Source organism: Columba livia, chromosome 1 (assembly GCF_036013475.1).
Source record: "Columba livia isolate bColLiv1 breed racing homer chromosome 1, bColLiv1.pat.W.v2, whole genome shotgun sequence".
In the NCBI taxonomy this organism is placed as follows: Eukaryota; Metazoa; Chordata; class Aves; order Columbiformes; family Columbidae; genus Columba; species Columba livia.
In genome coordinates, this window is record NC_088602.1 from 160,086,520 (window position 1) to 160,103,194 (window position 16,675).

The 16,675-nt window shown below is 36.7% G+C and overlaps 1 protein-coding gene across 4 annotated transcripts in view; it reads left to right on the forward strand.

The window, feature by feature from the left end:
• PTPRQ (protein tyrosine phosphatase receptor type Q) overlaps nucleotides 1–16,675 on the forward strand; it is a 135,993-nt gene that overhangs the window by 28,559 nt on the left and 90,759 nt on the right. For all 4 annotated transcript variants that reach the window (XM_065041380.1, XM_065041391.1, XM_065041399.1 and 1 more), the window contains 10 exons: nucleotides 387–456; nucleotides 3,064–3,263; nucleotides 4,403–4,652; nucleotides 7,801–7,929; nucleotides 8,687–8,833; nucleotides 10,578–10,750; nucleotides 13,174–13,384; nucleotides 15,164–15,316; nucleotides 15,426–15,605; nucleotides 16,433–16,540. In XM_065041380.1, the coding sequence (XP_064897452.1) occupies nucleotides 387–456; nucleotides 3,064–3,263; nucleotides 4,403–4,652; nucleotides 7,801–7,929; nucleotides 8,687–8,833; nucleotides 10,578–10,750; nucleotides 13,174–13,384; nucleotides 15,164–15,316; nucleotides 15,426–15,605; nucleotides 16,433–16,540 (1,621 nt within the window). The remainder of the gene's footprint in view (nucleotides 1–386; nucleotides 457–3,063; nucleotides 3,264–4,402; nucleotides 4,653–7,800; nucleotides 7,930–8,686; nucleotides 8,834–10,577; nucleotides 10,751–13,173; nucleotides 13,385–15,163; nucleotides 15,317–15,425; nucleotides 15,606–16,432; nucleotides 16,541–16,675) is intronic.

The following is a 16,675-nucleotide window of genomic DNA, read 5'->3' on the forward strand; positions in this document are numbered from 1 at the left end:
CCTGCCAACCCCCCTGAAGATCTCCAGGTCATTTCCTCATCTATTGCAGTTACTGTAAAATTCATCAGTGCTTAAGGACATTTCCAGTCGCTCTTTCAGTGACACAGAAGGAGATGGGGTTGGCTGGAGTCACAAGGTATGCATGCATGGATAGGGGTGTTTGTACAGCTTAGGGAGGAACTACCAGTGATACAGATTCTCCTCCACCAAGCGGAGTGTGCACTGCACTGGGAAGTGGTCAGAGACGTATGCATCTCTTTACATTCTAGATTATGTCTTCCATGTTACCTCATATTTCTTTGCTGTAGTTTGTCTGCTGTGGCTTAGTGCTTCGTTTACTATATATCCTATAGATTTTCTAACGCAACTTTTTTTTTTCCCTATAGGTTGCTGCTGAGAACAGTGTTGGCGTTGGAGTATTTAGCAATCCTTTTCTTTTTCAGACAGCAGAAAGTGGTAACTTTAAAAAAGCTGCTAATAGTTATTCTAACTAGAGCTGATAATTATTTTAACTAGAGCTCTTCTGCCTTGTTCAAGTAAAGTATCCAAATTCTTGACCAAATTCTGATGCGTTAAGTACAAAATCCTAATTCTGTTCTTATTCTGTCATTCAATGGAAAAGGTGGATTTGTCCTATTTGCTAGTAACACCATTTAGAGTGTGTACATATTTCTTATATGCAAAGTCTGTTTCTGTTGGGGTTTTCCTATGTCAGCTTCTAAGCAGGCTGCTTCCAGAAAGCAAGATCACAGGAAAGCAGAGCTACCTACCCTGTTTCCCTGAAAATAAGATCTACCCCAAGAATAAGCTTGAGCATGATTTTTCAGGATTTTTGAGGATGCTCGAAATATAAGCCCTACTCTAAAAATAAGGCCTAGTTACAGTTCATAAGAAAGATCAATTTAAATAGTGTCCAGGCAGCTCTACATGTAAAAGAGTAAAATTAATTGGCAGCAGAATGCAGCAGGACAGGTAGACCCTTCACCAAGAAAAGCAGATTCCCCCAAAAGAATCACACTTAAAAGACCTCATGAGATCCAAAACAATAAGGGTTGGCAAGTGCCAGGCTCTCACACACAGATCGGAGAGTTATGATGATGTTCTAGAATGTCATGACATGACTATATCTGAATAACTGTTGATTTTTTATTCAAAAACAAATGTAGATTGTTGCTTATGGAAAAATAAGACATCCCCTGAAAATAAGCCCTAACACATCTTTTGGAGCAAAAATTAATATAAGACCCTGTCTTATTTTCAAGAAAACAGGGTATTAATTGGACCCATCTGCTGTTGCCTTCAGCAGTAGTAGGAGACTGACTTTGTTGTGCGACCAGCTCTGACATTGCCTGCTTTTGTCAAACCATATTTGTTTAGTGCTGGAGCCAGGTGCCTTTTCTGCAAAGGCCAGGACAGAATGTATTGTACTAAGTTTTCACTTCTTCATTCTGAAGAAAAAAAGTAATTATAATATATGGCTGAAATGAAAATTTGACTTGATGCCTTTGAAGATTAAAAAATGATAACTGTAGTCTGAATTTGGCTAACCTTTATTGGTTTAGTGTTTGTAGTCTTGGTCACGCTCCAGGAGCAGTTGAGCCTTGGCTGAAGAGCTGGCACCAGGCCGGTTGCGTTGGGGTCAATAAGTCTTAGTGGAATATAGAATTTGTGCTGCCATGGCAGTGATCATCCCACTGTGTTTGGGACTCCTGGTTTGTTTCTGTGGCCGTGCAAACCACAGGGTGCCACATCTCAGTTATTTGCAGAAAATCATCATTCTGCATCAGTTTTTTGTGATAGTGCAATGAGCTATGAAACCAAATATGAGAAGGAGTAGTAAACTTGCCATGTGGAGCTATGCAAAGTCATTGATTTTAACTATTCTTTATATGTTACTGTCGGTAGAAAACCTTATTTCTGTGAGCTTTATTTGCTCGTGTTTGACAGAGGCATCAGTGTTTCTCCATATGAGAGTATTAGCTTTTTTTATGCATTCCTGCTTACATTTTATTACAGCTAAAATCTGTTATTACAAATGTAGTTCAAAGGTGTCTTGAAATACTAGATGAGAATTCTGTGTCACTGATACTGCATTTAAACTTTTAGCTTCTCAACTTTTTTTTAAGTCTTCCTTTAATAGCTGAAGAAACCCTAACATCTTGAAGACATATAGTTTAAAGTAGGAAAGTTAGAAAAGTATTATTTAAATATAAAAGCTGCAGTCTGAGAGGAGGGGATAGGAAGTGAAAGATGTGCAAAAGATTCAGCACAGCCTAAGCTCTTGCTTAGCTGAACATGAGGCTGGGAGGTTCTGTCTCAATTCAGCCCTGGAAGGTTTGTACTAGTGGATACCAGTATAGGTATATTTATAGTATAGTATATAAAAATATACTATATTTTTAAAGCAGCATAACCATTTTCTCTTTTGTACTAAGGTTAGCTATAGCAGGAAATTCTGCTGCCCACACAATGCAGACAGGACTAAGAGAGAGTCACAGTGCTCTTGTTCTCAGGAAAGTTCATATAGCTTGTAAAATCTCGTTAAGATGTTGCATCCCATTCATTTGTGCCATGATTAATGCAGATGCTCTGACAAAATGTTTGGAAGTTGTCACTGATACAAAGAACATAACTTCTGTAATAATTAAATTAAATTGAGCTATTTAAAGCTACCAAAAATCTATATCCAGCTGAAAAGGTGACACAGATAGAGTGAAATAAAACAACCAGTGCTGTCATATGCTTTTAAACAAACAAAAGTGGTAAAAATCTGCTACTCCTGGCAGAGTGGATGAGTGGCTTCTAGGAAGAATATTTTTAAGTTGACCAAACCAATTACTATATTATTATGGGGTGGAAATAATTATATTTCTCACTTAAGCCAGGTTGGAAAAGAGCTGGTTGCCTATCAGCTACTTTACATGTGTTTGTGAATGGTTGTTATTTATTTGTGTCAGGGTTTGGAAACTAGAAATGTTACTGAAATGCCAAAATGGGATTTTTTTTTTTCCAGTGCTGAGAAGAAAAGTATGTCTCACTGCTTTTGTTTGTTTTGTTTCCAAGCTCCAGGTAAAGTAGTGAATCTCACAGTTGAAGCCTTGAATTATTCAGCTGTAAATCTGATCTGGTTTCTCCCTCGGCAACCAAATGGAAAGATAACTAGTTTCAAGATTAGTGTGAAACATGCCAGAAGTGGAATTGTAGTGAAAGATGTCTTGGTTAAAGTAGAGGACCTTCTGTCTGGGAGGTTACCAGAATGCAATGTAAGTGCTGCATTTTCCTTGAAGAGCTCAGCTCAGATTTTTTTTGACCAGTGCGGACATAGTGTAATATTAGTATCATCTTATTTTTATATATATTATAATAGTGCTTTTAATATTTTACATGTATGCTTTATTTTGTGTAACGAATTTCAACATTATTTAAACACTTTTTTATCAAAATAAAAAGACCACTATTAGCAGAGTGATTTTTTTTTTTTAAACTATTTGTAGTCAGAGTTGTTCTTAAAATAAGCATTCATTGAAAAGCTTCTGAATTTTGACTATTCATTGGATTCAGACCTGTAACCAGTGTATACCTTTCTGAATTTCTTGAAAAAATTCTATTTTCCAGTGTTTATTCTCATTTTCCTCTTTATCCTATGCAGAGTGTTGTGATTACTCGGATGTCAAGTTGCCTAACTTTTTCCTTTTTTCTTTTTTTTTTTTTTCCTTTTTTTTTTTTTTTTTTTTTTTTTTTTGGTGGAGCGGGAGGGGATGCTGGGCTTAGAACTTTGTTGAAAAGTCCAGTTTTAAATGGTAAAAGTTATCAGGACTTAGGCTTCAGATTGTATTTGGAAGATTATCTTGGGCACTTAGAAGATTTCCAACATGAAGCTGATTTAATTTAGCACTGAGAACCTGCCATCTACTGAATCAGAAGTATTTGTTATTGTAATGTCTAGTGGCTTTTCAGAGGTGTCTTTTGACAGTACGGGTTAGGAAACCACTGCCTGGTCTCATCCATCATATATGGATATATGTATATATCCATCCATATATATAACACACATGAGGTAGAAGGACCTTACTAGAGGACTTTTTTTTTTTTTTAAGAGAGAAACTGAGCGCTGAAAATGGAATTTGGAAATTATTAAATGAATGTTAGAGAGTGGCTTCTGTTCAATCAGATTTGAGAACTTTTGGGGTAAGGCAAGAAGCTGTAATACCGTTACTAACAGAAGGTACTAGTAATGTCAGCTAATGAAAGAAACAACCTGAATTTGAACATTGAAGCATGAAAAGGAGAACCAGTTTTGGGTAATTTTATTTCAAAGGTGGTCTGCCTTTTTTGATCTACATATAGTTACAATTGTAATGTATAGATGCAGCTTATCATGTTTCATATTTTGTCTTTATAGGATAACAGTGAATCATTTTTGTGGAGTACTACTACTCCTTCAACTACTTTTGGCAAATCTACAATTCCTTCACGGACTACGGTTACACCAAGCATGGAGGCACCGAGTCGAACAAGCTCTGTTTGGAATGAACCAATTAGTTTTGTTATAACTAACCTCAGGCCATATACCACCTACCTTTTTGAAGTCTCAGCAGTTACCACTGAAGCAGGTTACATTGACAGTGCAATTGTCCGGACACCGGAATCAGGTATATACCACTTTCAAATGGAAATAACGTTCTCAGATTTATATGAAAACTTCAAAATATCAGCTTAAAGTTACACTGCAAGATACGTTGGTCTAAATCTGTCTTGATCTGTATCACACTCTTCTATTTACATGATTCCTTAATTTTACCTGCTGGCATCAACTGAAAGTGTATATAACTATTAATGTATCTAATAATGTAGAGTCGGTGGGAGTTCTGTGATTTTTAAAAGTCTAAGATAGCAAAGTGTGTTGAGGACAGATCAAATTTTATGAAAAACTTAAGATAATTTAAGAACTGCATTTAATGGCACAATGGAAGAAGAATTAAAAATGCACATGAAGAGAAAAGGTGTCAGGCACGGTATTCAAAAAGTACGTGTATTGTGCACATAGCAATGCACTTAAAACTGCTTTGCCTTTGTGGAAAGATAAGCAGTATAAAGAAAATTCCTGTTCTGTGGTTCCTCAGTCTGGACCTATTGCAAAATGTTGTTCAGTCCTGAAGAAATCTTGAAGACACTGGCAAAATTGATTCTGGATTATCTGCAATGCACTGAGAAGTCAGAATTGGAAAAGAAGGTTGTCCAGGAGCAGGAGTTTTATAATGGCTTAGGTGGTAGGCAACATCATTAATAGAACCATACCAAAAAGGTGTTCTAGAGGAATGTTATTGCTTTCTGTTTGCTGGTTCATCATTTTTTTGCCTGACACAGTTTGCTGTTACTGGGTTCCCCATTCATCCAGAATTCATAGCACTGTTCAGATGGAAATAAATTCAATTCCCTCCTAGCACTGTTTATTTGAATTGCTTTGCTAGAATTGAATTATCCCTAGTTTGCTGCTGTGTCTAGGGTTGATGAAGTTTTGGATAGTTTCTGTTCTAGATATCTCATGGCTAATTTCCAGATTATTTTTCACCCTGTTATCATCCCAGGATAGGTGCACTGGTATAATAATAAGAAAACTCTGGGAAGTGATGAAAAGCTTATGCCATGGGGCTTAGTTCTGCCAAATACGTAGAAAGATGTCTGCTGTGTGCAAGATCTTCAGTCCTTGCCTTCCAGGTGCCTATACAGCCAGGGTTCATCCGTTGAAGCGTGATCTAGGGAAAGGGAAGCTGTCATACTGGTCGGTGTGGGGGGACCATCATCTCTCACGGCCCAAGCCTCAGCAAGTGCCTTCTTTTAGCAGTGCACTGGCACACCCAAGCTTCTGGATCCACCTCTATTAGATCTTCACCTTGTAAGCATGCAGGTGCTTGTAAAGTGCTTCCTGGAGAGGCCGGCATGCCCATGGGCCAGGGAAGCCCTTTGGGGCTGGCCATAGAGCTGGTGGTGATCTGTTACAAAGTCATTATGAGTTAATAGATGCTTTGCCTCATTATTTTTATTTTCTCACCTTTAAATTGCTTCAGTGAGTAAGATATTTTTACATGCTAAAGTTTGTATTTATCTATATAGCCTATAGAGTAAAATCATTATTTAGGAGTGTTGCTTTGCAATTATTGTAACAGGTCCCCCCTCCAGCATCAAGCATCACCCAGTCTCTCTGTAATTACTGAAATCCACTTCTCTTTTATAAACATTGTAATTCCTACAAGAATCTATTTAGCTCTATTCTAGCCACCCCCTGCAAGCTACCAGTTGCTTGTATGGTCAAAACTTCACAAGTGTCTGAGATGAGGCTTAAGGGAAAGGAATTGATGTAGCTTGAGTTAGCAGATGGGAGGATGGAGAGCACATTTATTTCAGATCTCACTTCCCTACTCACAGAGGAGCATGACATGGAATTGTTGTCATGCCCATTTCACCACAAAGAGGAAGATGATATGTGTCTCTACCGTACAGCTCATGGTGCTCCGTTTTAAAATGCTGAAAACTATTTCTGCCCCTCCAACCAGAATTTTCTGAGCTGTGCTGAAGCTCTCCTGTGTTCTTGACAAAGGTGATATTTTTCTTGCTTTGGTTTTTTGAAAAAGAGGCTACTTCTTTAAAACATTTAAAAATGTTTCATTATAAATAAATACTTTTTTGAAAACCCAGCATGCAAATATTTCCTTTGCCGGGATGGCTGTGAAAGAGAAAAAGATTTAAACCTTGGAGAAAAGGAAAGTGGACTTTAAGATGATACTCCAGAATTATGTACGATTATAGCTGATGCAATTTGCTTAACCAAGAATGACTAAGTACTCACTAATGACCAATCTATAGGATATATTTTAGGAACAGCAGGATTTTTCATTTCTTTCATTTGTACATTAGTTTTTGCAAAAGACAGTAGCACTTTTAAAGACTAATATGTTAGTTAACTGGCATGTTCTTTTTACAGGATCAGTCTCTATTTCCATATTGGTTTAAATCTCACACACGACATATTAAGACCTAATTTTCATATAAATATATATCAAGCAGCTTCCGTAAGTTTACTTGGGCATATAGCAGTTTTGAAAGTCAGGTTTGTTTTTACTCTATACAGATGTAAAAAATGCACCTCTTTTAGTTGTCTTTGGATTCAGATTTTCACCTCAATAGTAATCTTTCATTAACTTTCGGTACAGTAAGGTATACTTTAGAAAGGAGAGGGATTGAATTTCATAATCACTTGAGTATGAGATTCACATAATTGATGTGAATAGTTTAATGAAAATAGAAAATTACTCAAGTATGCAATGTTTTTGCAAGCTTAATTGTTTCCAGGTTCATCTTTTTGGATAGTCATGTATATCATTAGTGCCATCAGAAATCTTTGATACGACGTATTGTCTGTATGAAAAAAGAACCTCTTCAAGGAAGAAAAATGTACCTATTATGAACTCTGTATTGCTGAGCATCACAATCTTATTCGAGCATCTTGTGTATGTTATCTATATCATGATGAAGTCACTGCTAAACTTGGTAGAATCCCTGCTGCCTTTGTCTTTTAAAGATTGTTTGCATACTGCCAGGTCTTTTGATACCCTTTGAGAGCATTACATTTAAAAAAGAAACAAAATTAAAATAAGTCCTTTTAATGAGAGATGCTTTTAATGTAGCTTCCCTTCAGAATATTTAATGTTTATGTTTAAAATTAATCGTCTGATACATAGTTCTTGGAAATCCTAATATGAATTATTTTATGTTCAAAGACTTTTTCCATTATTGTTTAAGTTCCAGAAGATCCACCACAAAATTTTGCCAAGAGCAACATTACAGCAAAGTCTTTCTCAGTGACATGGGACCCACCAACCATAGTAACGGGAAAGTTCAGTTACAGAGTTGAACTGTATGGACCGTCTGGTAAGCCTAAATTAATGGTTTTATTTCTTTTTATTTTTTGTCATTATTTCCTTGCACTTGCATTCTTAGTGTCCCTGTCAATAAGAATGTATATTTGAAAGCAGTGCTATGTATCTTTTTTACTATTAGTCTTCTTAATAAATTTTAAATTACTTTTAAGGGAAAAATCTGCCCACCATTATGAAAAGTATGCAATGAAATTCACATTGGATATTCTTAAGAGTGGAGGAAACCAACTTTCCTCACTCTTTTAGAGAGACGACAGGCTAAGCTTGCAGCTGCATTAGCGTGCTTATATATACAAATCATTTGGTATCTTACCTTTTTTCTCTCTATGGTAAAGATTTCTGGAGGATTCTCATTCCTGTGCAGCATTTAATCAACTGTTTTGATGTTTTTGTAGTTTTTTAAACTCAGACCTGTATGTATGAAGAATTTATACAACTGCCTGTAGTGAAGTAAGAAATTAATGTGCTGTACACTGATATTTTAATGGAACCACATAAGCAAAGCACTGGAAATTAATTTATAATTAAGAAAATCACCACTTCTTGAATCTCGTATCTTCTTGAGAAGGTTTGGGGAGATTTTTTTCAGGCATTCAGTATTATTTCCAATGAGATTGATGTCAAACAAACTTTTCACAGATAAATTGGGCTTTTCACTGTTCATCATCCTGAAAAGTGGCTATATCTAGTGTAAGCAAATAATGGACGTTTTTATTTCTGAGCTAGAATCTCTTCATTTTTCACTCCAGGTCACATTCTGGATAACAGCACAAAGGATCACAAGTTTGTATTTAGTAACCTTGTGCCGTTTACAACATACGATGTGTATGTTGGTGCTGAGACAAGTGCTGGGGTGGGCCCAAAGACAAACCTTACAGTTTTCACTCCTGCAGACGGTAAGTAAGAATAAAGAAGTGAAGTTGATGGGTTGTATATCATAACTGGTTTCAATTTTCTCTTCAAAGCCCTTTAAGGTACTTTGCAAAGGAAAGAATGGGTGTGTTTTATAAGAGTCTTACAACAGAGGGATAATAAGCTAATGAAAGAAGTTAGCTGAAAATTTATTACATAGATTTGTTTATCTATTGTTTTCCCAGTTCATACACTGTCACTAAATTTGCTTACTACCAGAAGCCTTCAGAGATGGTGACAGAAATGCAGGTTCTGCCTGAATTATAGTTAGATGCGGTGATTAAGTTGCAGGGCCTCCAGTTACCCGTTAGATGGCAGCAAGTGGAAGAGAAAGAACAGCGCAGGACTCACCCCCCCAATCCCTTCCCGGCCGGTTTGTCTTTAACTAAACATCTCTCGTTTCACTAGTATTCACCAAATCCAAGGCCCCATTCCCGTTTCTAACGGAGCCACCTTTCCCAGGGCCCATAGCTCTGAGGCAGACACAACATCCAGATCTTATCCTGGGGCAATCAAGGGGTTGGTTCTGCCCCGACGCATCTACTCTGTCTTTTGGGAGCTTGGCTCCCGATAGTTCACTTGCCAGGTGAGAGTCCTCTGCTCAATAGTGACACAGTTTTACCTTACATGTGTGTGAGATTGTGCAGGATTAATGGTCTACATCTGAGGATGCAACCAGAAAAAAATATCGAGAATCGCTGTGTAATAGGCAGGCAGTTTCAAGGTGACTATTTTTGTGTTATGTTTATGCCACACAGCAGAAAATTTAGACAATCTCTCAATCAGTGATTGCTGCAATGCTTGCTGTCAAGGTGTAAGAGCAGGAGGAACATCTATCCTTATTTAATCACATTCTTCATCGAAGTATGTGCTTTTGTCAGCTCTCAGAGACAATTTCCAGAGGTGGCCTTCCTCAATAGAGCCATGCTCATCTTCTGTCTGAATGCCTGAAGCCAATTTATTTATTTATTTATTTATTTATTTATTTATTTATTTATTTATTTATTTACTTATTGTGAGGGTGCCATAGAATGTGTCATTTTAATGTCAAGTCTACAAACATCCATTAAGCAAGTGATTTCAAGCATGTCTTTTTTTGTGGCATATTAAGAGAAAATATTTTTCACATCAAATCTGAATATCATTCTATTGGATATAAAAGTTTCTGATATCTGGCAGTCCCTTGTGAAGTACAGTATCATTATTACTGCATAATTAAAGCAGAAATTGTGAAGTACAGTATCATTTTTACTGCATAATTAAAGCAGAAATTGAACCAAAACCTACTATATAAGTGAAATGGACAAGGTGTATCACATTCTCTCTTCCTTTTTTTTTTTTTTTTTTAGCTTTTTGCTTCATTCTTGTTTGGTTTTGATAAATTTAGAATTAAGCTTTCATTTCCAATATACTTGATGTTCCATATAGTAAGCTAGAAAATGTATTCTTGCTTCCAGTGCACTGACTTCAGTGGAGCTATTCTGATTTACATAATTTTAAGATCTGACCATACTCATACTTACGTCATACATGTAAAAAAAACCTGTGTGCATATTTTTAGAACTGTAACTTTTTTGCTAAAAAAAGCCCATGTGAAGTAACTTTTTACCTTCATGGGAGCCACTTTAATCAAACTTCATATCTTTACCTTTTAATACACACAGTGCTGAAAAAGCCTGTAATAATCACAGATGTTTAATAAAATGACATTTGTTCTTGAATGTTTAGTCCCAGGTATTGTATCAGATTTACATCCAACAGAAGTGGAAGCCACATACATAAAAATTGTTTGGAGGAAGCCACGACAACCAAATGGAATCATTACCCAGTACAGAGTTAAAGTAAATGTGCAGGAGACAGAGGTGACTCTAGAAAACACTATTCTAGATGGAAAAAATAAGGTATTCTGTGTGTGTTTGTTTGTTTGTTTTTCAATATGGATTTCTTTGCTGGATTAAATTTGCTTCTCTGCTTTATCTGATAGGTACAGCATGTGGAATTAGCCATGGCAGATGAGTTGTCAGTGCTTTTAAAAGCCACCTTCTTCACCCCACCCTCTTTCTCTGACTGGGTTTTAAAGACATTCCAGTAATGTTGTTTCCACAACATGGAAACAGTAAATAATTCTAACAGAATGATCCAGATTACTTAGGTACTGAAGGCAAGAAAGCCATAGCCCATAGTATTACTGTTTATAGCCCCTGAGGTCTTTGCATCATCTTTAGGATGACCTAACTTCAACAGTACAGCATTAGGTGCCTAGATCAATACATAAAAACTCAGGAAAACTCCTAGAAGGTGTGGGTATGAATCCTATGGGGAAGTGAATTTAGCATAAGTCTCCCAAGGCTGGTCAAGTGCTCTGCTTGCAATGCTAACACCCCTAGACTTTCTGTCCCCATTTGTGTCCTTGAATTTACATGTCTGATAATGCATGCTGAACTTCATGCTGTGGTTGTATAGTAAGGATATCTGCATGCAGCTACCAGATCAGATTTTTTAGAGACTTTGTGCTGTTAGTCATTCTAGCTTCAGGATTTTGGGTGCTGATGTGCTCTACATGCTTAAATGGGGCAGCTCTCAGCATGCAGCACAGAACTGTAGACCCCTAGTAAATGTTCAGCTCAGGACTGAATGCATTCTGAGGTGGTGGTTTTGGGTCTTAATTTTGAACATAGGAGTCCAAAGTTTGAATAGATCAGTTTTTAAAAACAAGGATGTCTTTCTCTGGATCTGACACAGAATCTAAGTTTTTGATGTAGAGCTCAACAAAGGATTTTGCTTTCATGTTGAATGATATACATTAAATAGAGCCCTGGAGCCAAACATTACATAAGGAGTAAGGCAGGGTCTGGGGGTGGGAAATGAGGATAAGGATTCATTCATCAAAACGAGCAGGAGTCCTTGCAAAATGAAAGTATATAACTCTATAATTAAAGATTGTATCATAGTACAGACTCAAAAAATTAGAATTGTCTGCACAGACATGTTTTAATGATGGGATTTCCTATTTTTTTGGAGTTCTCAGTTTAGCATCATCCCTGCTTTATTACAGTTTATTGAATGTAATTTTTTAATTAAAAAACAAAACAAATCATAACATTACTTTATCTAAAACCTCATTCACCCAAGCTTAGAACTTTAACAGGATTTGAACTGTCAGATCCATAGTGCTAATGATACTCAATAACTAGTAGCAATAAAAGGCTGTTATCTTAAGTGGAAAAGCCTCAGAAGCAAAAAGTATTTCCACATTGATTACTATTTTGCTATAAAATGTTGGTGAAGAAGAGGCATATGTAGCTGTTACCTGTTGGTACTTAGATGAGATTGATGCTCTGTCTCTGCCCATGGTTAATCCTCCTGAGTTACAGCAATAAAAAAGCTGCTTTGCCCTCTCTGCACCCGGAGTCTGTAGGGAGAGAGCTAATGTGCATTAGTTACATCACTGTAAAAGCATTTCTTTCTGGCGGTGAAGTGGGCCACATGTGTGAGTGGGGAGCGCTCACAGATGACAGCAGAACAATTTAGAGACACTACAGTCCTGGATTCTGTCCCACATTCTGAAGGGGCATGATGATCTAGTGCTTGCACACCATTTTGTACCTGTGCGTCTCTCTCTTTTCTCTTCTGCTTTTGATGTTCCCCTCTTTGTAGTTCTCGCTTCCCTTATATCTGCTGCCATCCCTTTCTGGCATTTGTCTTATCCCCTCCTGTCCTGTGGGACCCTATGGACCCCTCTGTATTACTTGTCTTCCTTTCACTCTCCCCTTTCACATATATACTCCCTTATTTCCACTTTATTTTGTTAGCTTCTGTTTTCCTCCCTCTTCCCTTATTCCTTCTCAGCCATCTAGTCAACCTGTTACTGCTTTTCTTCAGTAGGAACATCTGAAGGCCTCTTGTTGTGTCTGCAACTCTGCTTCAGAACATGTTTAGTACAAACGGAATCTCCTAGGCTTAAACATGTGTCTATTCAATATAACCCTGAGGATAAAGTGTTAAAGGCCTTGTTCTAAAATTACCACTTCAATATGAAACCTGTATTTTAGGAATTTTTTTTTTTTTTTCAAAAGCATGCAGCATTTACTTAAATGATAAAAATGAATAAAAGGTTGTAGGCTGCTGAGATTTTTAATGAGAAATGTTGAATTTTTCCACGTTAATTATTGTTGTAATGAAAGATCATGTTTCTATGCTAACATTTACATAGTGTGTGTGTATATATATGCACAAAGATACAAGCACTATTTATATATTATATACAAATTTAATTAAATAATTTAATTATGACAAGGTTTATTTTTGTATTTCTATTTTTTAGTATTTCATTGATTCTTTGGCACCATATATGATAAGTGAAAACGCCAAGCCTTCTCCCACCTGGAATTCAATAGAAACGACCAATGAATTATATGAAGGTTCAGCTGAAATGTTTTCCAGCATTCAGACCACTTCCACAGTAATATTTACAAGTGTATCTGGTGATAATTTACCTGCTACAAATGGAGCTGCAGAATTACATTCTGCTTCGGGTAAGATGCTTTAGGATATTTTTCTACCTGCTCCTTTGTTCTGAAGGACCCTCATCACTGTCCCAGATACGATCTTTAGCACATGGTTCAAGCAAATTATGAGTGGGTCATTTGCAGGAGTCGGATTTTTTTTACTACCAAATAACCTTCCGAAGCAAATGGGAATGCCACACAGGCAGGAACTAGCCCCTTGTCACCCAGCTGACCTTCTTCCTAGTGAAAGGAGCACCCGAAAGCCATCAGCCAAGCTGCATAGACAATCAGTTATTACAGTTGCCAAAGCAGGTGTGATTGTCAGGGATTAACATATCTCCAAGCCCTTCAGAGACCTTGATTTCTCTAAGCCTTTTGACTAATGGGTTTTCAAATGTCAGTGAAGGTAAATAGGTCAAAAAGTTACAACTTTGCTATATGGGTGACAAACAGGTGGAGATGACCCCATGACACGGTGGTGTCATTAGCGTGTACACTTGTTCTGTAGTATCAATGGACCAGTGTTTCTTTACCAAGAATGGATATTTATAAGTCATTAAGCAGGCCTCAGCTGACAGGCAGGGACTTAAAATACCGCTTTAAATTTTTACAGTGAGAGGGTCTTTTTGTAGGCAGAAAGTCGTTTTTATCTTAGGACTTCTTTTAATTAAGGTCACTGAATCCCTCCGTATACATCAGTATCTAAGACCAGAATTTAATCCATTAGTTTAAACTAGGTAGATCTTTTCCATATTATATTAATCCCGAAGAATCTTTTTTGTCATGCAGAGAAACATGTGGTACTTTAAATTTGAATCTTCTTTTTGCAGTCTCATTCAGCTTGAGGCATTGAGTTGCTAAAAGATGTCTGTGTTGCTGAAATATTGATTTCAGACAGCACCTGTTGTAATCTAGCACGTGATTATCATTTTATAATAGTTATTACAGTAGCTAAAGTTGTTGACAGCCAAATTTTCAAGAGGACCCTCTGATTTTTACATGCCTCAATTTTAATGCTGTTCTTAGAAAACTCTGAGCCTGATACTCATTTATGTGAAGCACCCACACTTTTCCATGTCACGGTGGCATAATGGCAGTGTTGTAACAGGTGATTTTGAATAGCACAGTTTGGGTTGCTGCTGACTTTCAACTTTATTGCAGATGTGCAGTGACTTTTTGTGGGTGTGGGTGTGTGTCTTCTTCATTCTGATGACCACAACTCTTCTGTTACAAAACACCAGTGTGAAGGTATCCATGAGGGGAGCCATTCAAATACAGTTATTATAGCACAGATTGGAGGGCAGGGAAGAAGGGATCTATCTTTCTCAAATAATAAAAAAAAAATTAAAAACAAAACCCAAAACCACAGTAACCTAGGAGTCATGGTTCTCAAGTCGCTGAGGAGACTATGCCATCTCCAAGCCTTTTCTGCATTCCTAGGAATTTTTTCTCAAATTTTTTTGGAGATAGCTGTCAGTATAAACCTCATGTTTTTAGTTCTTACCCATTCATTTTTTCACCTAGGCCAGTCTAACCATTATTCTCACCATCTAAATTCTATGCTTCGTACAAGACCTCTGGAAAGCAGAGAGGATTGTACACATGAAAGTGGACCTGTAATAGCCTCTCTTTGATTAAGTCAAGAGACTGTGTGTAAGCTTTTCTCAGTATTTTTGTAATTGCCATGAAAGTTAATTATTTTGCAATAAAATAGTTCTAGGTCACTATGTCATCCTGAGTTTAGAATGCTGAAAAAAAAAGAAAGAGTTTATGAGTAAGTAAATATTTCTCTCCATTTAATCTCAGGTGATCAATATAGTGTCAACATTTTGGCTGAAGAACTGTCATATGTTGTAAAGGGCCTCGTACCTTTCACAGATTACACCATCAGTGTGTCTGCTTTCACTGCTGTTGGAGAAGGGTCACCATCAGTTCTCATGGTGAGGACACAAGAACAAGGTAAAGTGTTGTAACTCTGATGATGTAAGTTAACATACAGGATTTCTTTCACTGAATGTTTTTTAATCACTTATTTGCTTATTGTTATGTTCTTCTGTTTTCATTTAAGTTCCAAGCTCAGTACAAAACATATCTTACAAGAATATTACCTCCTCTTCTGTTTTGCTATATTGGGATCCTCCAGCAAATCCCAATGGGAAAATTATTCATTATACTGTTTATGCAATGGAACTGGATACAAAGAGAGCATTCCACATGGTAACTTCAAACAACAGCTTACTTATGACAGGTACAGTGTCATTTGATTAAAAAAAATATTGCATATATATTATACAAAATTATTTTTTTCCAGCTTTATATACTCTAGCCATTTGCAAGGTAGGTGGACCAAACTGCCCCCATTCACACACGTCCACACACACACACACAACACAACTGCATGTGAAAACAAGGTTGGGTCACTACTACCAAATTTGTCTACTGTGAAGGGGTATGTAGGGAATGTGAGATGGGAGAAGAGGTCTAGGTAAGACGAGCACTCGTTTGTGAAATGTGCCAAGTAGTAATTTGTGAAATGTACTGGGTAGTAATTTTTGAAATTGATTTCTCCTTGGAATTTTTTTCCTCAGCCTCTTTTTTCCACATAGAAAAATGTTCCTAAATTGTCAGTTCAGACTTGATTTTTTTTTCCACAGTATTTGTCTGACATTAATAATGATTTTCTTCTTTTAAGGTGATAATTTTGATGGTAATTGAAGAAAATGCATTCCTTGTGAGGTTTCAGGCATTTATTTATGCTAATTGGAGTAATGCATATAGAATAAAAACACATTATTGGATGTACACATACAGATCTTTTGGTTTGACAAATAAATTCTTAAAGCTATTTACAGGGTTGAAGCTGCTTCACTTATTTCAAAATCTTTTGATTTGACTGAGTGCCTGTTGCCTCTTTGGTTCTCCCCAGATAAATGGTATTATACATATTCTTTTAGTTGACAAATGTGCATTAAAACCTCCACAAACAGTAACCATGTTTATAATTTTATAAGTAGCAATGAGGCAAAAATATGCTTAAGAAGTCACAGTCAAGATTTTTTTACTTAATCTTTTTAGGTTTAAAAAAGTACACGAATTATAAAATGAGAGTTGCAGCCTCTACAACAATTGGAGAAAGTGCTTTATCTGAAGAAAATGATGTTTTCGTGAGAACCCCTGAAGATGGTAAATACATTGTTTGCAATGATGATTTGATTTCTGAATTGAAGTTTGTGCTTCTTCAGAAGACTGGGCACATACATAGGGAGGGAAAGTGTACAAACAAAATCATTGTTGGAATTATTAATCTTCTATCAGGCA